The sequence below is a fragment of the Catharus ustulatus genome, chromosome 3 (genome assembly GCF_009819885.2).
Source record: "Catharus ustulatus isolate bCatUst1 chromosome 3, bCatUst1.pri.v2, whole genome shotgun sequence".
Lineage (NCBI taxonomy): Eukaryota > Metazoa > Chordata > Aves > Passeriformes > Turdidae > Catharus > Catharus ustulatus.
Window position 1 is genome coordinate 94,512,136 of NC_046223.1, and position 23,520 is coordinate 94,535,655.

At 38.8% G+C, this 23,520-nt stretch overlaps 1 protein-coding gene across 1 annotated transcript in view; it reads right to left on the minus strand.

The window, feature by feature from the left end:
* Nucleotides 1-23,520, minus strand: part of AGPAT5 (1-acylglycerol-3-phosphate O-acyltransferase 5) — a 53,144-nt gene that overhangs the window by 5,660 nt on the left and 23,964 nt on the right. Inside the window, exons 5-6 of the mRNA XM_033054721.2 lie at nucleotides 22,152-22,242; nucleotides 12,854-13,015 (exon numbers count right to left, since the gene is read on the minus strand). Of these exons, the coding sequence (XP_032910612.1) occupies nucleotides 12,854-13,015; nucleotides 22,152-22,242 (253 nt within the window). The remainder of the gene's footprint in view (nucleotides 1-12,853; nucleotides 13,016-22,151; nucleotides 22,243-23,520) is intronic.

The following is a 23,520-nucleotide window of genomic DNA, read 5'->3' on the forward strand; positions in this document are numbered from 1 at the left end:
TGCGTTTGCAGGGGGGAGGGAAGGAGAAGAGATAGAGATCCCTAAGGTCTAGAGGCACTTGGAAACAGAAGTCTGCAAGGTGCTGTGTATGATTCTGTCTGGACAGCATGCACAGAGCCCTTCACCGAACCACAGCACAAAGGGAACAACATGGCCCCACACCATCAGCTGGATAGCTGGATGAAGCTCCATCAGGCATGACTCCATCTCTTGGCCATGGTGCAGCAAACACAGCTGTTGCCAAGAGGTTTCTGGTAGAACCTTCTCCTAGCTACAGCTATTAGATGGCAGTTAAGTACATAAGTATAGAAGATGGCAAGTTGAGGACTCAGAGTGATGGTACATGTAGACATTTTTTTCAGCTTTATGTGCAATGCTTTTACTAACCACAAAGAAATCAGTGTTATCTAAAATAAATTTTTTCTCTTGCTTTAATGTGCAGGGCTGTTTTTCTAAGGACACTACCCAGGCCACTAAGTGAAGGTCACTGACTATATGAGCACCTAAAAGGGTACTATTAATATCTTAAAATGACAGATGTATTATCCATGTCTTAAATGCTTATAATGTTCATGATCTACAAATCCTCTTTTGAGTGGCATTACCTATTAAGTGGAACATTCTAACAATATACAAAACTGTATCCAGAAAACAAATGCCTGCAAGCCAGATGATCTGGTCTTTTTCTGTACTAGATTCCTATAAAATGCATCTATGGTATGCATATTCAGTTAGAGCTGAAGATCCAGCTTTAAAAGGTACTTAAAACATTCTGTGCATTATATAGTATATGTTTCTTTTCCTTCATAGCACATGGGTTGTTCTGCATAGGAACAAAAAAGTCTTTACTGGTGTTACTTATAACTTAGTTGTAAATTATTAAGGAAAACTATAAATCAATCAAAACTCAAGATGTAAATATTTCAAAAGAAACACCTGTCCTTGCCCAAGTTGAAGTGTAGCAATTCTACAATTCTACTTAGGACAACAAAATCCCCTCCTCAAATACCTAAGTGTTGCTGCTGGCTTTCCACCTTAGGCCCAAGTTCCAATGCACACTGATTCTTACCACTTCCCACTCTGGTCTTTTTCAAACATTCTAAATTGAATCCCCATCTGTTTATCCCCAGGATTTTGTCATTATTTCCCTCATCTTTGTGAATCCCAGTGCTTTCCCCAATAACATAATCCTCCCTTTTGAGTTTGGCTGAGTTCAGCCTCACTCAGGGCTGTGGAATCTGCTGCTTCAGGTGCTACCCTGGGGAAGGTCATGATTCCCACACATTGATTCCAAGTCCTTTTATCCAAAGCCTGGGTATTCAAGACATCTGTAGATGAAACTGTAATGCATGCAGTCAACCAAGTCAGGTAATCTGACTAGTATTAAATTATGCAATTCATGTCATTGTTTAATGTAACTAACCCAACTCTTCTTCCCCCAGTCTACAGTGTCACAGCAATCACATAAGAACACCATTGGATAAGGACGACATATTGGAGGTTGAATGTGAGAAGAAACAGCTGAATTTTATCAGCATAACCTCCAAAGGTTTGTGGTGGTCCCATGACCCTTAATTTCACATTAGCTTAACTCCCAAAAGACTTATGTAATTAAGCTAAGAAACAAATCTTATTGAAGCAATTTATTATGTGCAAATTACATCCAACTTCAGGGACACTAGCCCTTAAGGCCAACATCTGACAGACTTTTCAGATTCCTAAACTTGCCAGAATTTGTTATAATTAACAGCAGGAACAAGCAAGCCTGAACTTCCCTTCAAGAGACAAAACAGAAATGCAAATCATGCATTACAAGCAAACATTATGTTGGGGACAGCATTAGTCAAGAACCTTGTACAATTTGGGTTAAATGAACACTAACAACTTGTGTGGGAGCCAAATGGACTGACTTTCGTGTGGGAGATAATTTCCTAATAAAACTTTCTATCCGGCTGAATAACAGATATAAGCACAGAATGTTTATAATGCTTCTAGTGACCATGCACAGCAGAAGGAAGGAATTGAAAATAATAAAGTGGATTGAGCAGTTTTTGTTCTTGAGCTGTGACACTGTACCCTTCCTTTGGTGGGACAGGATTCACACTAACACAGGGCCTCAGAGCAGGAATCACTGCAGCCCTGGGATTAATAAATGAGGGGCAACAGCCTCCAGGAAAGGAACTGAATCCATGGAATTTTCAATTGCAAACCAATATTTGGGGTTCCTGCAAAATTCTACCAGTTCTCAACTCCTCACCTTCAAAAGTCAATTAATTATCATTGGAATTACCACCATTACCAGGGAAACTGAGGGAGCAGAGAAGCTCCAAAACACTGATAAATCTGTAACTGAGAAGGGACAAACAACTGGCCTCAGACCTCCTTCCCCTTCTGAGCCACATAAACTCATTCCATCACTCCAAATTATTTGCTTTGTCCTTTAAGAAAGTTGTGATAGCAGTGTCACACTTACACAGATATTCCAGTTTTCAATTACTAATGAAGTCTATTTTTATATGCACTTTAAATATGACAGCAATAAAGTAGCTCAGATTTCAACCTCCTACACTGGCTCTTCTACTGCAATGTAATTGTTGCCAAAGTCCTACAAAATCAAGAATGGGCAAACTGAGGCCTGACTTAGTTGTATCCACTTAAAGCCCCCAAATCTCTCCTGTTTTAACAGATTTCAGTAATGTTTGTGATAAATTAATAGTGATATCACAGGAAAATGAAATCTGAATAATGTGTATTTATTCTAAGAACTAGCATTTCAAATGTGTAAAAATACGGTTCTTCAGTAAAAGAACATAGTGTGTTGTGGTTTGTACAGTTTTACAGGCAAAACCATGAGAGCAGAGACATTCCTCTGAACTGTAGATTCTTTCTCCACTTCTTAAACTTGCATTAGTCTGGACTTCAGCATTCAGCTACCAAAGTGGTTTGTAAACTATCTCCTCTTCAAAGAAAGAAATCCTGTCTCTCCGCTTCCATTTACTTTGTACACCAAATTAACAAACAGAAAAACAAACATAAATTTAAGTGCTGCGTTGTTTCTCAGCTCCATGCTTTCCATCATCCCAAGCTGAGCTGACAGGAAACTATTTCACAACTTGCTCTAACAAAATAAAGCAGCAGTAGAGCAAAGCAGCACTAGACAGGAAAGCAAACATCCCAGGCTGATCGCAGGAGTTGCCCCGGGTAGCAGTGGAGGAGCAGCAGCAGTACCTGCGAGCACTGCGGATGTAGGGAAGGGTGGAGGGGACGCTGCGCAGCCCAGCCTAAAGCTCACAGCCAGGAAACAAGTCTGCACTTGAGGAACAGAGCTCTCAGGAATACTGCCAACTCCTTGTGAAAGGACTTACATGCACACAGAGATCAGCAACCCCATGCATGCACAAGGGGCACAGTGTAAGGAGGATTCTCCAGCCCCAGGAGATGGGGAATGTTTTGAAGTGAGAAATGGGATGCACCTGGATCATTATTAGGCCAGTGTGCTGGCCATGAAAACTGAAAAATTAGAGACTGGCAACTGGGCAAGACTGAAAGTCAGAAAAACTAACTTGTTTAGATGGATACAACATGAGGTGGATGTAGCTAAAATTCATTGTGAGGGCAACATTCAGAAGTGCCCCTGTACCAACATGAGGAGCCTAAATACGGAGGCATTACAGGAATTACTGTCACCTAAGAGATCACTCCTTCCTGTAATGCAGGTATCCTGGTGGGCTTGAAGGAGTGGGCAATGTTACCAGACTACCAGGAATGACAGAAGAGGATGTACAAGTGAGGACAGGGTAGTGTGCATGAAAAACTACATGAAGTATAACAGCTTTATATAATAAGGAGACAAAAGCACAATAAAGTGCTTGTGGATGGAAAATCCAGACTACTAAAATATATATAAGATAAATAATTAAATGACTTCCAAGTAAGCTTAATAATAGTGAGCAGAAACTGTGAAGCCAGACTGAGACCTGCAAGTCCAGGAGTGTAGGCAGGAGTGTGAGATTCCAGCTACCTTTACTGAACTGCATTGATACTTCAGCAGGATGAGCAGGGGAAAAAAATCCAAATAAGCCCAACCAAGATGACCCACCCAATCGGACAAAAACATCAGAGAAGACAAAAAAAATTACTTCCTGGAAGAGCTAGTAAGTAAGAAAACCCACAAAAAAAGATGCTGCTCCTGGTGTGATCTTGCTTTGCAACCACAATACAATTAATTTCAGTGCTATAGAGAAAGAATCCAGCACAGAAATGCAGAATTCTTTGAGGTTGGCCTTTTCTTCCAGGCAACTAGTGAAAAGACAAGGGAAATGGCCTCAAGTTGCATCACAGGAAGTTCACACTGGATGGAAAACTTTTTTTTCACTGAAAGAGTGGTTATGCATTGGAACAGGCCTCCCCAGAGAAGTGGTGAAGTTGTAATCCCTGGAAGTGTTAAAAAATTAAGAAGATGTGGTACTTTGTGATAAGGTTTAGTGGGTGTGGGTGGTGTTTGGTTGAAGGTTGGACTTCATGATCTTGGAAGTCTTTTCCAACTTAAATGATTCTATAAATTAAAGGAAGTACACAATGGGAGGGAAGGCAAAGTGTCAAAACAGCCTAAAATATACAGTCCAAAAGAAGGCAACCCAGAGGCTATTAAAAAACTCACCAAATACCAAATCCCAGGAAAAAACCTTATAATAGAAGCTTACATAAAACATGTGTAACACTGCAAAAAGAAAAGTCTGTATGGGTCTCAAAAATATCTGTATGACTTTAATGGGAAAATCAAAGAGGCTACCATGATACCTTCTTCTCCTCTTTGAGGAATGGAAAGCTTGCAAGTAAGGAAAGGCCACATAACTGCTCATGCCAAATGTAAACATAAAATGTAAACATTTAGTCCTTAAGAGGACTAAAAATGAACTTGAAAAATGGAAAGGGTGCTCTATTTTAACGTCTTTCAGTATATTAAAAGCAGTAAACTTGAAAAGCCACTGGCAGGATTGCTGGATGACAAAAGTGTGAAGAGCAGTGCTTATGGTCAAGTATAAGCCCTTGCAAGAGAAGCTCATATATCTGCTTTCATAATTTCTTGTTGAAAATGTTTGATTCTTACACCCATTCCTTGTATCAGATCATTCAAAGGAACTAGATCAATAAGTAAACAGACAGAAAATATTAGACTAAATATACATAAACAAGTCAGATGCCAGGAAGTCACCAAGACCAGACAGCATTCATCCAGAAGCTCTCAAATGTGGAATTTAAAAACAAAGATGTGTAACCTATCATCACAAACAGCCATTGTGCCAGAAAAATGTGGAGTTTCCCTTCTACAAATGATGACTTTAGAAATGATGCTGGGAAATACAGAAATACAGACCAGAGTTTTACATCACTGGGTAAGAAAACATGTCTGTAATAAAATCACTGAGAACACAGATAATCACAGTCTGTTGAAAAAGATTTGGTGTGGACTCTGTTAAGGGAAATCCCATCCCATCATCTTGCTGGATTTCCACAACAGTGTCAAGGACCAGGCGGATAAAGGGGATTCACTGGCCATGATATTTTTGAATTTTCATAAAGCCTCTGACTGGGTTCCACACTGAAGGCTATTTAAGAAATTAAGCTGCCACAGGATTAGAGGAAATGATGTTTTATAAACTGAAAGCTGCTTAAAGGAGAGGAAGCAAATGGAAGGACTTAGGGATGGAAAAGACTTGGCAACTGGGGTCCTCTGTGGATTGATGCCAGGACTGGTTTTACTCTGTCTCATGACTGATGAGTTGAAGAAGGGAGCAAACTGTGAATGTTCCAATTTTTCACATCTCTTTGAGAAGACCCTGAGCTCTTTTGGGTAGTCAAATGTTGGCTGAACTTCAAAAAACCCTCAAAGCTGAACAAACAGGGTGAAAATGTGGCAGCCAAGCTTCAGTGTAAACAAACATGGGGAAAAAAATAACTGAAACCCTGATTACATGATGTTAACTTGGAATTGGTGGTAACAATCTGGGAGTTGCTGACCCTTCCCTAAAACCATCCTCACAGCAGCAGCCCCAAATCCCCCAAATACTGGGGAGCTTGAGGAAGAACATCAAGAACAAGGCAAAGAGAGCCACTCTACAGATAAAGATTATGAATCCACATTTTAAATACTGTGTGCATTTCTGGTCTCTGCATCTGAAGGAGCATGTAATGAACTCAGAGGAAGGCCACAGAAAGACCAATTAAAACATTTAAAGAGGAAAAGTACCTCCATTACAAACAAAGAGACATTAAAAAGGCCAAATTTTTAGTTTGGAGAAGGAAAGCAGAAGGAAGGATACAATAGCTTAAAAAAAATATCCTGAAGATGACAGGTAAGAACTATAGCTCCACAAATCCTGCAAATTCAAGGGTAAATAATCACTTGCCTGTATCTTCCTGAAAATGCTGAGATCTAAAGAATCATTTAAAATTATTATTATTATAAAATGATATCTATAGTTTGCTACACTGATATTAGCAATGCAGAGCAACATAGTGTCACTGTAAGTTGTCCTCCTGTTCCAGGATGGTCTCTGATTAAGACCTGCAGTACTTGGACATTATAGCTCACTGAAACAATTTTTGAGTGGCTTTAATATGTTATTCTAACAGATGCACTCTGGCCTTTATACTAGTCTGTAAGAATATGTGAATATTGTATGTTGGCCGAGTTAGCAGGAGGTTTCCTACAAAAGCCTAACAGTTTTGATTAATAGGCTGCCAGGAACAGAACCTGGATCAGGTTAGGTCTGTGGATTACATCTAAAGGGCATCCCACCCCTGGTAACTGAAAATGAGCAAATTCAGGAGATACCTGTGTCTTCCCTGAAACATTTTTAAAGTTTTAGAAGTGAAAATAAAAAATTCAAACTATGCAAATAAGAAAAAAAGGCAACAAAAGATTCGAGGAGTGGACCAATTCAAAACTATGTTCTCTATAGCAAAAAAAGAGGATCTGTTAGGAACTATGCCAGTACTGCTAATATTGATGTTTTTGCCTTTCTTTCAGACAGTCTTTTTTGATAAACAGAGAACAGCACCACAGAGTAGAAGGAAAGGACTGTAATGCATAAAAACCCCCAAAATAAACATAGAATCTCAAAGCAGCAGCATATTTTTGGCCAAACCTGACAGTGTGAAGAAGTTAAAGTTGTTTTTGTTATCCTCAGGGTTTAGATATACTTCTGCATAAAGATCAGGAGTTCCTTGAGATTTTGTAAATAAATGGCTGCTTGGGGAGTGGAATGCTTTCTCCCACATGTGCATGAGATCCAGGGTGCAGGGTAATTTTATGAATCTCCAGTGTAAATACTTTCAAGAGCCTCTTGTATAGCAGAGGTTTCCTGATGACCATGTGTTTTCAGATCTCAAATTCCCAAAGGGAGTCTACACACGTACATACAGATGCTTACCTTCAGCAAGAGCTGCTTGGGAATAACAGAGATACACAATCATGTGGTTTGCAATCAGAGGAACACCCGCTTGGGGCTCAGAAGGAGCTGCAGAGGGTCATTACCCCCACCAAGGGGGTATGAACACACAGATACAGTGCCCATAGGTGCCTGTGATTCGGGGAAAGTTAGACACATTTAGGGCTGCCTGAATCTTGCACTCTTCCTTAGGCATCCAAGACTGGCTGATGGTGGAGACAAGAAACTGACCTACAGGAATTGCAAACACAGTTGACATCTTTGAACATGAGTAGTACCTCTAGTTCTTTATCCATCTGAAAACAAGGACACAGACTGACCTTCATTTTCTCATGAACTACATCAGGGCTTTCATACACTCCCACAAAATGATGCTGCTCTTTGGTGACATGTGGTTTTCGACCAGAAGCACAAAGTTTAATTCTAACAGTATGAAAATACTTTGCCTTTACCCAGACTGCCTTTATCTGTAGAATATTGATATATATGCCCACATCTGTGTTGAAAGTGCCACTACAAATAAGTCATTCCCAAATTAACAGACAGGTTTTCATGCTAATCAAATTACTTCTAATAGGGAATTACAGGGGGTCTAAAATGACAGCTCTAGTCCTACAGAGGACAAGTGAAAATACATTCAGTTGAAACTGAATTATAGTTTACCTTGTGGTACCTGCTGAAATCATGTTATTAAAGAAGTTTTATTTTAACATTTTGCACAACATAAAACTAGGGTTTTCTTTAAAAAAAAAAAAGTCTTATAGAATATCACAGAATCACAGAAATCTCAGGGTTTGAAGGGACCTCTGGAGGTCAACTAGTCTAATCCCCACAGAAGTACGTTGCCATCTAGTGTTGATATCAAAATTCCTCCAAACATCTCAATGTAAATTTTACATATTGAAATACAAAAGGTAATTATTACTTAAACTCTGCTTGAACAGATGAAGAATGACAAGCTTTTGATGTGAGGCTTACTGTAGATGCTAAAATGCCATTCTACACAATGCAAATTTCACCAGTGCTCATGTCCAGCCTGAGGTGTAATCTACATCCTTTCTTTGGTTACTCTAAAAAAAATGACATTGACTCTTCAATATTCTTTCATGCAATAGAAGATGACAGCTAGCAGAGATCTGAAGAGATTATTAATCACTTCATAACTATAAAACTTACTTTGGACTGTTTTATACTTCTGTTAATGTTCATCTGTTTAATAATTTAGCTTTTTAATTCTTTCAACACATCTGTAACCATGTGCTTGTTATCATTCTTTCGACCTTGAGAGACAATGGATGCGAACAAATTTGGGCCACAGTCCAGAAAAAGACTGTTTTCTATTGCTCCAGTTTATTTTCTATAGTCTTGTACTTCCCTGTCTAACTGGGTTCTTAACAAAAGTGCAAGCTTTTGGAAAAGTGTATCTTCCCCGAGGGCAGTTAGACCAGTCTGACCTCCTCAAATTATACTGATCAAAGTAATGTACAGATTTTCAGAAATGCACACATACACAGGCTTTCAAAGTGTTTGTTCTGGAACTGATATACAGCAGAGTCAATAACTCTCAAGAATTCCTCTGACTTCTTTAAGACAGCATCTATATGTACTTGCTATTTTTATTCAGTGTTTATCATTGTCACATGCTGCTATTTCACACACTCTTTCATCTACAATGGCCAGATAAATACCATCTGGTTATGCTAAAGCCTTCAGGCAGAATAATAAAGATGTAGATGTGTACATAATGCTCTTTCAGGTGCAAGAATTATAACAGTTCCCATATCCTATGAGACCTGCCCCTTAACATCAGACAAAGCTGGATGTGAACGCTTAGCACATTTATTTAGAAGGGGGGGAAAACTATGTTCTCATCCTTTCTTCCCAAACTTATTTCTGCTTTTCACTTGATGACAGAGTAGTAAAACAGTATCAACAAATTCTGCACAGGTTTTTCCCCCTCCTTTTCCCTTCTAAACAGTTCTTCCAGACTTCAGTACCTGAGATGTCATTCAGCTGTGCCACAGTGCCCATATGATTATTTGCATCTTATTCTAATGACCACACATAAATACTGTCCAGCAGCGTGGTCCTCCCCAAGCAGGACCAAGATGTTCTGTCATTAATGATGTGGACAAGCCACCTTCAAGAATAAAGAGAGCGGAGAAACCTGTGGGAAATTGCTGTTTTCGAAAGGCTGCCATGTGCCACATAAACTTCCACTGGAAACGTACCAAGATCCAAACTTGTAATAAAGGGAATGAATAAATGGTAGGAAAAAGATTCTATCCATTGGTTGCAACTGGATGTGAAGCAACAGCAGAAAGCAACATCTCTGTGTAAAGCTAATCTGATCTCAGTCACTGTTGAAGATTAATCAGATCTGATGTCTCCTGAAACAAACCTGCCACTGGAAAGTGCCAAAAAGATATTAACATGCATAACTAGCGACAAAAAGCTCAACACATTTGAAAGTGTATACTACAATAATTTGCCTGCTCTAAAATGGCACTATGCTGAATCAGGTATATCTGGCATTCACTGTTCTTATGGTGAAATGTCTATCTTTCAGCTGCTAATATACTATGCTGTGTTTTAATCCTATTGAGCAACTCAACAGTATATTTAAGATAGCTGGAGTTAAAAAAATTGTAAAAAATTGAATTTTGTTAAGAAAGACTATTTAGACTAAAAGTTGCATATTACAAAATTTAAAAAGCAATTAACTTTTTCTTCAGAATATTTTGTTAACACAATTTCTCAGACAAAGTGTGCTAGTACTCCTCACAGTCACTAAAATGTTTTTTTAAACACACTTTCTTCACTACTGAAGACAACAGTCAAGAGCTGATGATGTCCCAGGTAAGTATGGTTTTTTTTCCTGAAATGGCAGAGGCTCTTCTGAGGAATTGAGGTTTATAGAACTGAAAGCAAAATGCATTTCAAAAAACACTATCTGTGTGGAATCCAGATTTCATTCACATGGGAAATGTCATAGTATGGGAAATGAAGTCCTCAAGTAAAGTTGTGTTTATCAGAAGTTTGTTTTGCATGCAATAAATTTCAATCAGTGTTGCTAGATTGAAAAAGACATGTCATCCTTATCTTTTAAAAATTACCAGGATTGCACTGCCATTTTATTCCAATGAGAATGAAAAACAAAATTCTCAACCAGTAGTGCCACAAATATGAAATGTTCATATGAAATAAGATGTCCTTTTCATGTGTGCATAACTCATTTTAGCACTGTGAAAGAGAAATAATGCTAAAAAAATGTTAAATGTATATGAATGCCTAATTCAATTCTTGTTGTATTCCTGACAGACCAGTTGCTGAAATTCTCCATAACAAATGGTGAAATGATCGTGATCTCTTAGAAGAGAAATTGTTTGCCGGTCACTTTGTGTCTGGAGAGCCTAAAAGAATGACAACTATGTCCCACACTGTAATTCATAAAGTGTTGTTAATCTACATAATTTATATTACATGGAATACATGTGACTGCCACAACAGCATGGAATGCAATGTTGATCTATCATGGATATATCATTTATCTGCTCTGTAAGGGGTAACAGCTGGTTGGCTGCACTTCATTCTGTATTACTACCTTATTTTTACCCCAAGGCTGAGCCAGTAATTACCCCAGCCCTAACAGTAAGCCTGGCTGAAAGATATGCCTGGACTGCTGCCATGGAGGCTCCAAAAAGCTGGATGTGGTGTGGCCACCCCAAAGCATCTGATTCCTGCTTGACACCAACACTAACAAAAGCCAACAGGGAGATTCAGCTTATTGGTTCCCCTTCCATAATTATATCATGCTTCATGTAAACCGTAAGGTTCAATAGGTGAAGAGGTCTTGTAAAGAATTTGAACATTTGCCATCTTATCACTAGGTAATGACATTTTAATAGTTTAATTAACCATTAGGCAGTGAGAAGTTCAGCATGAGAATGGCTGAAACTGCCTCGTAATTAAGTCATGAAACAAGATATGCTGCAGGAAAGGAGAAACAATCCTATTTGTTTTGAAGGGGGTCTTAGAAGGGGTTGGGTGATGGGACAAGAAGGAGGCTGCTCACTCTCCAAAGGTACTGTAAAAGGGTCAGAAGGCATTTAAGAAAATAAAATAACTTTAAATCATAAAAAGAACTCTTGACATAAAAAATTCCCATTAGGAACAAAATGTACATAAAATAAAACCATCCTAAGATGTTACAGTACAATACCAGTGTTGAGTTAATACAGTGTTGACAGTTTTGCTTCTCACCTATCCAAAAGAATTTTAAACAGGATGAAAATGACAAAATAGACAATTCCAGAACTTTTAATCAACTAGCACCTGGGAAGCAGTGCATGTGACTCAAGGAGTTACACCTGCTAATGAAGTAACATGGAAACAGCTGCACTACAAACTATTTTTAGCAGCAGAAGGAACAAGTCCCAGTGACACTGGGTAAGCTGAGGAGCAGAGAGTTAGATAAGTTCCCTGCAGGTCTCTCAGTCGACACTGATCCCTTGCACAAAAGTTTGGAGAGCTCTGTGGAACTACTGTAGCTGTTTTTTCTCACTTGGTATTGGTAGTGCAAGAGCCTCAGAAGTGCCACTTTGAGCCAACCAGCAACAGACAGTCAGGCACAGATACAGCTGAGTAACACAGCAACTACAAATGTAAAGAAAGGTGACACCTGGCACTCTAGTAACAGTGCAGGCAAATTATTTATTTAAGAATAAATTATAAGTCTACCACCAAGCATAACAAACAGCAAACCCTGAAGCTCTCTGTCCCTGAGATTTCCCCAGCAGAAACTCCAGAACATATTTTCTGGTTAGATTACTCAAGGAATGTAAAACCAATCTAACTGATTTTCTTAAGGTCCTGTAGGTGGTTTAAAATACTAAAGCAAGTGAAACCCACTTGCATAAAATACTGTTGAGAGTTTGTAAGATTACTGGCTGTGTGCAGCAATTTGAAAAATTGTCAGTAAAATACTACTAAAATACTACTGCTATGCATTTTCCCTTTAAAATACGTGCACTTCAGCAATTAGATGTGCATGTGTTCATGTACCTATATGTAGCACAGATGAGAATGAGAGAGAATTTAAGATGCCAAATCCCTGTAGTAGAAGAAACTTGAAGGTAAATGGAATCTGCTGCCTATGGCTCCAAGCTCCCTTTAAATGCAAAGGGCACTTTTATTTAGAATTGGAATAGGGAAACAGGGCAGGAGTGTCACAGGTAACTCCTGTAAAGCTCAGTGACTAGAATAATGCCCTACCAGGAGCTGTAGGATGGCTGAAGTGCTGTGGAGATTATCTTCAGAGCATTTCAAAGCACCTGAATTGGTTCTATATATGATGAACAAGCATATGGCTACAGCATGTCTCATAGGCCTCAACTCACCTGTCATAGATGGTGCCAGTTTTCTTTGCCCTTTGTGGTCCACAGTACCTTCATAAGCCACAGTCACATCGTACACTGCATCCAGATAGTCTTTCATTGTGTCAATGGCTACATGAGTTGCCTTCACCCGTGGAGTCAGCACATGCTTTAATATAGCAAGTCCTAGAGGGGAAAAAATACAAAATAATTAGTGTTTGAAAGTAAACTGGTCTACATTCACAAAAGGAACATGACGCCAAGGAATGTCAGCATCTCCATCCAAAACCACAAGAGGTAATCTCAATTCTCAATTGAGAGATTGTGCATGTGCATTCACTGCTTATTCTCTACTGAATACATTAGAAGATGAAATAGAAATCCTAAAAGACAGTAAGAGGGCCTTTTTACAACTTCTCACTAGAAGCTCATGAGTGATGAAACATGAGTGTGTGTCCAACTGAGGTTAAAAAAAAGAGCAGATTATCGGAGAAATACTAAACACACATAGCATCACCTCCTGAAATTCTGTATCAGTAACAGATTTGACAGATAATAACTGATAATTTTAAGCACACCTCATGCTCATCCAGCATTTTACTTCCCAAGGACAAACCAATTCAGTGAACATACTGAATCCTAACCTATTCACTATCCCAGCAGAAAACTTAGCAGCAATGGGGGAAAATACAACACTGAGAATCAAAACCAAGGAGGAAATCTTCTGTGCTTCCCTGCAAACAACTTGCTACAATTGACTTGGCTAGACAGACTCACAGTGACAAAAATCAACTTATGTCTTTAACTTTTCCAGGCCAAGCCACAGAGATTGGTATGACAAGGACACAAGAACATCAGGTTTAACATCACTCCACACGTCCTAACAACAGTATTTCATATCCATGTTTACTTCAGTTGACCACTTCCACTTAGAATATACTTAAGAACATAACATACTGGGCTCAAAAGTGTAAATCTGGTTTTCTTTCCAGAATTTAAATACACAATGACTTTCAAAATTAAAACAAACTAACAAATAAGCCCAAACTCCAAGCCTTTTCTTGACCTGAACCCAGCTCTTCCACATTTACTTAAAAAGCATGCTACGAAAATTTTTCACTATTTTTCTATGTGTATCTTTCTCACAGAGAAGTATCAGAATAAAATGGTGTTTTTTTCATTTCTAGCCTGTTTTTCATGGGCTTACTCTTCAGTCCATTTTTAAAGAACCATTCTTTGGTGAATTCACCGGTTCCTGGTGGGTAAATAGGAAATTTTTCTAAACTAAAGCATTGTGGCACTACTTTTGATACCTTTCTGCTTGCAACATCAATTAAAAAGATTATATATTGCGTTCTGATTTTGTACTGAACTCCCTTGTTGCGTAAATTAAAATCTAAAATTATGAAAATACCTAGTGAACACTGTAAGATAATGCTACTTTCTACACCACTCTAACATTCTTAAGAGTTGAAAATTTTAATATCAATCACTGTCTTGATCTTAATATTTGCTAAGAATCTCCTTGTCTGAATGCAAAGATAAAAGGCTGTTTATCAGCACTCCTTCTGAAGCTATTGTTCCATGCCTTACTGGCAATAGTGATAACTGTCTATGCGAAATGTTATATGGATCATGTAAATATTTTGAAGCATAACACAGTGGTAGTGTTTTCTTAGCTTGTGAACTGTTACATCAAACAGCTAATTATGTTATATTATGTTTCAAAATGTTTACTCTATAAATGAAGCAATGAATATTCTCGTGCTGTGTCAGCAATGATATTAGTGTGGACATGACTCTCAACACAACTCTTGCTGAGCCAAATTCCCAAACATATTCTAGAAACACTGTCATTCCTTTCCTGCCCAACTTGTCTTCCCCTTCACCAAACTACTACTGTGAAGAAGAAAAAGGGAAAATTCAGTGAAAATTGAATCATCTAGAAAAATTATTAAGTTAGGTATCTATGACTATTAGCTGCTGGTTTTTTTTCATCCATGGCCAATTCTGGTGATCAAGATGGTCAGTGACAATCTGTGAATTGCAAATGTAGAATAAGCCACTCTTATTCCACATGCTTTCAGTGAACTTTTGATAATTTAAGTACAATGTGAGTATGCATCTAAATCAATAAAGTCCATAAGACATTATTCAGAAATACTACAGTGAATGATAAACATTCAGCAACACCAGTTCAGCACATACTTTCAAAGAATCTGTTTTATAAAAACATTACCACATATTCTTGCAATTACTTATGATCTCTGCTAAAATCAACATAACAGAATTTAAATCCAAGTAGTTACAGTATAGTTACCTTGGCAAGCTGCCTGCATCCAATTCACAAAACACACTGTGCTTAAACTGTTTTTAATGTTGTGCAATACAGTTAGGACCCTCTGTCAAAGTATTTAAGGTCATGAGATTTTATTTTAAATGCCAAAGAAAATGAACAAGATACTACTAATATTGTAATGTTCTACCTTAAAAAGCCATAGCTTTGCTCTTCCAATTTTTGAATGACAGACATAAAAAAAAAAAGAAAATCTGAAGAAATATGATGAGCAATGATACTTCAAATATCATCAGTTTACTACATTATTGTAAGATGCAGAAATTACTTCAGACAGTCTGCAAGAAAACTGAATGAAATAAAATAATTACTTTGGCAAGTACAAAGCCCCAAATCATTAACATTTATAGAACTGAATTCTTCATCTAAACACAAAAGAACAAAAAGATGCTAAACAAAACATCATTTATCTTACTTCATCAGTGTGAAGTAACATATAATAGTAGCTAAGTACAACTCTGTGTAGAAGACTGCCATCCTCTTCCCTTCATCCAGGCCAAAAACTCAAAGAGCTGTTCAGTACAGGCAGGCCTTCCACCTTTTCAGAGTTGGACTTTGTTAGCTGTATTTTTACCCCTGAAGTGTACACACCATATTTTAAAAAGAAAGTAAAAATTCTGAGCTCTAATTTAAGAATACTCTATATGTATTACATTAGCATTTACCACATTTCATCAACAGAAGTTAATTGCTCACTGAATGTGGATGTCAGAATTAGTTTGAGGTCTCCACACCTCTCTCCCCTCACCATGAAACCATGTACTTGAAACTCAACTTTCAAGTACACAAGAACTGAAATCAAGGTGAAAAGTGATGAATTGATTTCAAAACCAATTAAGTCTTTCCTTTCTAATGTGAATGTGTGTGCAATGAAGATATCAGACAGAAAGCTCTGCAGTTATGTGCAGAGTCCCAAGTACTCACCCAACTCTTGAGTTCCCACCAGCTTTCTGGAATGCCTCCATTGATTCAGAGCTTTACATATTGAAACCATAGTTAGACTTGTAAAATAACAAATGGTGGGAGAGCTCACCCATTTGTATGCTAGTATTCCACTGACTTACAGAAACAGGACTCGGCTGATAGCAGTATTACTGCATGCACTAGTAAAAAGTTATTTTCTGTTACCATGAACTAAAGTATACAGGAAATGCAACTAATCTCCTCAGGAAGAGAAGGACCAGCCCACCGCAAGACATGGGAGACACAACACATTGGTACACTTTCTTCCATCATGGATATTGACAGAATACCTACAGCGTAGCTTCTTGTTTTCCTAACTTAATTTCCTCAGGATAACTTCTAACAACACAGACTCTTACTTCATTCTAATGTTCGGTCTCAAGTGATACTCAAGGTCCACAACCTACTCATTTTTAAAACTATATTCTTTGTCCACATCTCACTGAGTACTTTTAGACCAAGCCTGATTTCATGAAAGTGTAGAATAAATACCACCAAAATCTATTTTCTTTAGAGACAATTTCAAATAACTTTTATGGATATTGAATACTTTGGATTACTTTAGAATTCAACTGAAAACTAATGCCAAGATCTAGAAGGGAAACATTTTCAATTAGTTACATTGAAACACCTCTTTTTTACATGATCTTCTAAAACAATTTTGAGATAAGCATATCCTGCATATACAAACATCTTAGCAGAAAGCATATTTGTCAAGATAAACTTAGCATTAAAAAATATTTACATTAGCAACTTTTCTGCATAAGACTAAAGAGGATAATAAATGCATACCTTAAAAGTTTGCTTGATGAAATGACCTTTGTTAGAAATCAAACATTAATGTGAAATTCCAAAAACGCCTTTCACCATGGAAGATTGTTTTGTCTTCATTCAGCAAAAAAAAGCCAAGTTAAATTTAAGAAGTTTCTCATCCCTTTGGCTTTGACTTTTCAGAGTTAGTAATATTAGGAGTAGGAGGGCTTTGGATTATTTCTATTCATTTTCAAATTTTTAAAATGACATTTGTTAACATTTTGATAAAATTTATATTCTACTAAACCAAAGACATTTGTGGAGTTTGGGGTTTCCTGTCCAGGACCACGATTTAGACCCAGTGATCCTGATGGGTCCCTTCTAACACAGCATATTCTATGATTGACTGACTCCTACAAAATGATAAGAAATCAACACATGGATATTTTGGCTACAAACAAATGAAATCAATTTTATACCAGAAGCTGGCACAAAAAACCAGCAATACAGTAACTTCACGACTATAAGGCGCACCATTTTGACTAAAATTTTCCCCGGAACGCCTTATAGTCCGGTGCGCCTTATCTGATGGACAAAGTTCAGAAACTTGCCTACCCGGAAGTGAGAGCTGCGAGCCGCGGGGGGAGCCAGCAGGGCCGCGGCTGCCAGGTGGAGGCGGGGCGGAGCGGTGGTGGGCACGCCCCGGCCCCGTGCAGGCAGAACAGCCCCTCCAGAGGCACGCCCCGGCCCCGTGCAGGCAGAATAGCCCCTCCAGAGGCACGCCCCGGCCCCATGCAGGCAGCACGGCCCCTCCAGAGCCATGCCCTGGCCCTGTGCAGGCGGGACGGCCCCTCCAGAACCATGCCCTGGCCCCGTGGAGGCAGGATGGCCCCTCCACAGACACGCCCTGGCCCCATGCAGGTGGGACGGCCCCTCCACAGGCACACCCCAGCCCCGTGGAGGCGGCACGGAGGGGTGGCAGGCATGCCCCGGCCCAGGAGAGGCGGCACGGAGGGGTGGTGCGCATGCCCTGGCCCCACCGGCTACAAGTGGGCCTGGGGTCTCGTGGCACCGCCCCTGCCAGGTACAGGTGGGCCCGGGGGCCCATGGCTGCCGAGTTGAGGCGGGGCCTCGGCCAGCAACCACGTGGGGGATACTGGGGGCAGAGCCTCGCTGCAAAAAAAAAGTGCGCCTTATAGTCCGGTGCACCTTATATGATCTACAAAGTTGTGAATTTTGCCAACTCCTCGGCGGTGCACCTTATAGTCCGGTGCGCTTTATGGTCGTGAAATTACTGTAGTGTATTTTACAAGGTTTACAGACATTTTTCTCTATAGCCCAATATCATATGAAGACCCAGGCTTAAAAGATTTACAGTTTGAATTAAATAAAGCCAATAAAAATTACCACTTCTATTATTATGACAAGCTTAGTTAAATCCCTATGGAAATATGGGTGCCACCTACATTAGGACTAGACTCAACAATTCAAGCTCACTGACTAGTGGGGAAGAAATCCTGCACTTTTATGATGCCTAAAACCATGGAACAGAGCCTGAAAGATATCACAAATATGTACTGCATCAGACTTTGAGGACAGGAACCAGGTTGGCTGACTACTCCCACACAATGGAAAACGAAAACAAACTCGAACACTGACTATATACTTAAATACTGGAAATTGGAATGCAAAAGCTCAGAAGACAAGGGGCAAAACCCATGCCGTCATATTCTTAGCTCTTTGAGAGAGCAGAAGAAGAAATATTTGATTACGGGAATGTTGCAAGATATACCATTAGGAACATAGTGGAGCCACCAACCAGACTGAAACATGGAGGAAGGAGCCATCCTGGTAGCAGCTGCTGGTGTCATCTCACCCAGGAACCTACTTTGTCCCAGAAGGGCACAATGAGGTGTATCAGGCTCAAATACAGCTACATGGCACACATGCCCTTAGCCTGGAAGCATCCACCAGAAATGAGAAAATCTAACAGACATCTACATATGATATTTTGGCAACATGTGGCTTATGTGGCTTGTTGCAACTGTAAAATCCCAACAAATACTGTTATTTGGCCAAAAAATATAAATAGTGGATTAATTTACTTAACTCCACAAAACTGAACTTGTTCTATGATTAACTCCTGCATTAATCCTACAACAAGTGACATAACAGCTTAGTTTTAGAGACATAATGTTTTCTTTCATTTTCAAATGTCAACAAGTTTCTTTCCCAATATCATCAAACATCTTTTGAGTTTACCTTCTATCCCAGGTAAGAAGTAATCTGAGTGGAATTTTCTGCCACTTGTAAAAACCCTTCAGTTTTCAGAGGTACTAGCATTGCCCTTAGATGACAACATTCTCAGTTCATCACCAGAAAGTCAGTATTCCTTGAAGTAGCCAACTTTCTGTTGTTAATTCTCACTGAATACAATTCAGTGGACAGAACTTATAATGGACCCACCCTGTGTGTTTGATTTGCTTGTTTCATAAAGAAGAAAACCATTTGTTCTTGCTAGAAATCACGATTTTGTATAGAACCCAAGCCCTATGGCAAAACAAACAGTAACATGAATTATTATTGGTATTTTTAAATGTCTCCTTTCTTTCAAGGGCTACCTCAAGCTTAAATTTTTTTGCTGCTTGATATCCTTCCAATCTATTCATAGACAGTTAAAATTTGTTTAAATATTCATACCAATGAGTGAAGACATAATAGTTGAAATCAGCAATGTCACAATACTTCATTGTATGCCTAAACCAGTTTTTTAAAAACTAATTTCAAATTTCCTTTTGTTGAACTGGTCCTAGGACCAACTGTAAAGAGCCAGTAACTGTATGCAAAACTTAAAAAGAACATCAAGATATGAGATGCAGCTCATCAACTGGTCCCACTAAGAGCAGGTAACTAAGTTCAGCCCAATAATTCTTCCTTAAACAATGAATCTTCTCTAGAGGAGGATGCAGCTCATGGGGAGTTAAAAATAAAATCCCACAAAAACCTTTTTGTACTTCCTCTCTGAAAAACTAGTAAAACATATACACACACTAATGTCAAAATCAGTATTTCACACAGCATAATAAACATTGAGTTATGCTTGTGCTCTAGGAATAGCTTTGTTATCTTTGGAGGTAATAGCTCTGGTTCTAACATGGGCTTCTTGTTTAATTCTTCTTAATTAAACCACTTCTCCCAATATTACATTTGCAGTATTTCCTCAACATTAAATTGAGCAAAAATGTAGGGAAAAAATAATTTCAAGGTACAAAACAAACAAATTCCCTTACATGTCAGTAAGGCCCACACTGAAGCACTGTGCTCTGTAACAAATTTACTAAGATGACAAGACTAAATTATTAGACTTCATTATATCCCCACAAAGAATGAAGTGCAGTTTTATTTAAACATAGGTTACAGTATGTCCTTCTCATTCTATGACTGGCAGAACTACTGCATGTCACAACCCTTCCTAGAAGTGTAAGAAGGAGTCTCCCAGATCTTTTGGACAAGCGTGGCAAGGTGTGTTTGTGATCGAGCTCAGCAGTGTCCCAGGGAGCCTGGCCATCACTCAGCCTGCCCGTGGCCATGGTGGGCCTGTGGTCATGGTTCCCATGCTGCAGCCCCAGCACTCAGCCAGCACCATGGGGACACCAGGGTTGCTGAGGGCAAACCACAAGCCAGGGCCAGCAGCATTGCACATCAGTAGGGTGGGACCCTGGGGAGCTGTAATCACATCCTGCCAGCAGCCACATGGAGCTCCCAATCCCCACAGCTTCCAGCTGGGATGTGCCCTGGACTGGTACATGCTCCAGGCTCAGCCTTCAGAACGGTCTGGTTCTGCTCTCAGTGTCAGCCCCAGCTTCTCAACACACCTGCACGAGGGATGCTCCAGCTCCTGTGAGTATCCTGTGTCTCTGCATGGACATGCAAGGGAGCAGGGTCCCAGGGGAGCACAGACTGCTTCCCATTCTCCCCACATAAAAAGTGGGCCACAGGCCAACAATAAAATAATTTTGCAGTGGGGAGAAGGATATTGAGAGGATTCTGCAACAGAATTGGATATGCTTCTTGTTTAAACAAACCAGTACCGGAGAGAAAAACAGTAGAAGAAACAAACAGGTGCTCTGAAAGCACAAAAGCAGTGTTTTACTGTATTGCAGATATGATTAAAAGGTGAAATAAAATAATAGTAAAACAATGAGAGCCTTTTCCCTGAAAAAGAAGGAAAAAAACCCTATCAAACAGCCCCCTCCCTCTGAACTCTCAAAGAACCACCAATCTAAATGAAACATTTGACTTTCATTTCCGACAGGAAACTGAAGCTATGAACAAATACATTATGACTTCAGCTCTCCTGCTCTTACACGCAAACAAATTCCATTCTTCCCAAGGAGAAGAAAAGCATATATCCTTTTGGACAAGAGTTAACAATACTTAATAGCTTGATTATATCAACAGGCTGATTCACAGACTTGTGAATTCATTTCAGTGTGTCACAGAGATGAATTTACCAGACCTATTTGTTATTCTTTGTTTACTTTTAGAGTGAATTATTTCACTTTTGGTCAACAGGAAAAAACAACATCAGGAAACATGTTCACTGAACTGTTGGATTTAAAGTTTATGTGCATATGATGTGAGAAAACATGAAAAATCTTGGGACTCTTGGGTTTTTTGCAAGCCTTTCCGAAGGTGAAGTAATTCCATCTGTGATTATAGAGACAATGCCAACAATAAAAGCAACTCCAGAATAAAGTTCAACCAAGGAACAGTGAGACTGGAAGGTGAGAAAGGAATAAAACCAAAATGCCATAGGAGTACTAACACTAATTAAAAGTGAAATGATGGAAGACTCTTTCTTTTAAGGCACAACAAGCTCCATGCAAAATACTCTTTATATCGACTAACACCTGTAATTGGAGCTGCAATATCAACTTAGATGGATCAGTGCCCTGATTCAATGTAGGCAATTCTTACAACCTCAAGGAGCAAGATAGTAAGTAAATACACAGCTGTAGATAGGAACTACAGTGAGCCTTCTGGAGAACTGTTACTATTGTACATTGTGAAACGCATGAACCGTCCATATATTAACTACTATAATCTTACTCTGTAAGAGAAAAAGTAGTTTATACTAGTCTAAACCCTTAAATACCAATCATGGAGGTCCAGCTAAGGTGAAATGATCTTCATGTTATCATGTTAGCATTGTAACAAAAGAATTCTTTCAAAATTTTTTTTGCTTACCTTCCTTTTCAGCAAATGATTGACTATCCGCAATGACTTTTGGTATTTCTGGATTGTAACGAGTCCCCTCTGGAAAAATCACTAAATACATCTGTGGAATTAAAAAAAAACAACAAAGTAGACAAGTGAATAATGAATGTAAAATGACTGCTTTTACAGAAATTATCAATACTTTATAGGTCCATATTTTATTTAGCTCACACCACTGACTATTGTAAGGATCAAAAGAAAATCAGGACACTTGAGATAAAATTTCTTAGCTCTAAGAAACTTACTGTTCAAGGTTCAAAATAATTTCATTTGAAAATACATAGAAAATACTCCATGTGATTTAGGAAGGGAGACAGCATGTATCAACAGAAGTCAGCAAGTCAGGAGCAGCAGATACCAACAAGAGTATCAGTTTTAAGAGATTTTGAAAAGACAAATACATCACAAAGTGACCAATTTTTAAAAAAAAAGAAGAAGTCCAAGAATGTTCAAGGAACAACAGAAAACCAAGATATATACAGATTTGGTGGTGAGGGAACAAAAGAAAATGGGTTTAAGAGTCAAGATGCTTACTTTTTCATATCTATCTATCTATTTATATATAGATAAAACAGTAGTGTAAGCACAGGGACAAGTACAGGAATCCTTAGACCCAGATGTAGTCCACATTTTCCCCTGTCATCTATACATTTTATCTATGAAGTATAATATTGAGATATATAAGTGACTAAGTAAAACTTTTCAGAGGTAGCTGGAAAGGACATAATATTCAAATCCAGATGCTTTTTTTTTTCCTTTTCATAAATGTTCTTATGTTCAAATCTTGTAATTTGGATGCTTAAAATGGTACTTCAAGATGAGCTGCTCCAGTTCTACCCCTCCATCCCCATTAAAGACTGCATTGCTCATCTCTACAGGGTAATAGAGCAAAGACAGTGAAGCACACAGGACAAGAACACCATTGCTGGTACATAGCTCAGCACTTAGAAGCAGGCAACGTTGTTACTGGTCTTCAAATCAGATAATCATCCCCAAAAGCTGATTACACAACAGGGAACAGTATCTACTTACTCCAGTCCTATGTGTGTAACACAAGCCAGGGACCGACACTATATTTTGCTTTTTCTAGTAAACCTCTAAATGCACAAGCAGCCAAACAGATTTGTTGACCAGAATCTGAGTATCTCCGAGTTGAAAGCATACCAACAAGACAGAGAAGTGGCCTTTACTTTAAATTCAGCATATAATAACCTACTATATAGCTCATAAGGAGTGTTTCAACAGTAGAATTCATGAATATAAATAGATGACCTACTTATACTCACATGTAGTCCTGCACAAGACAAAGATACCCTTCCAGTACAGTTCAGCCTATCAG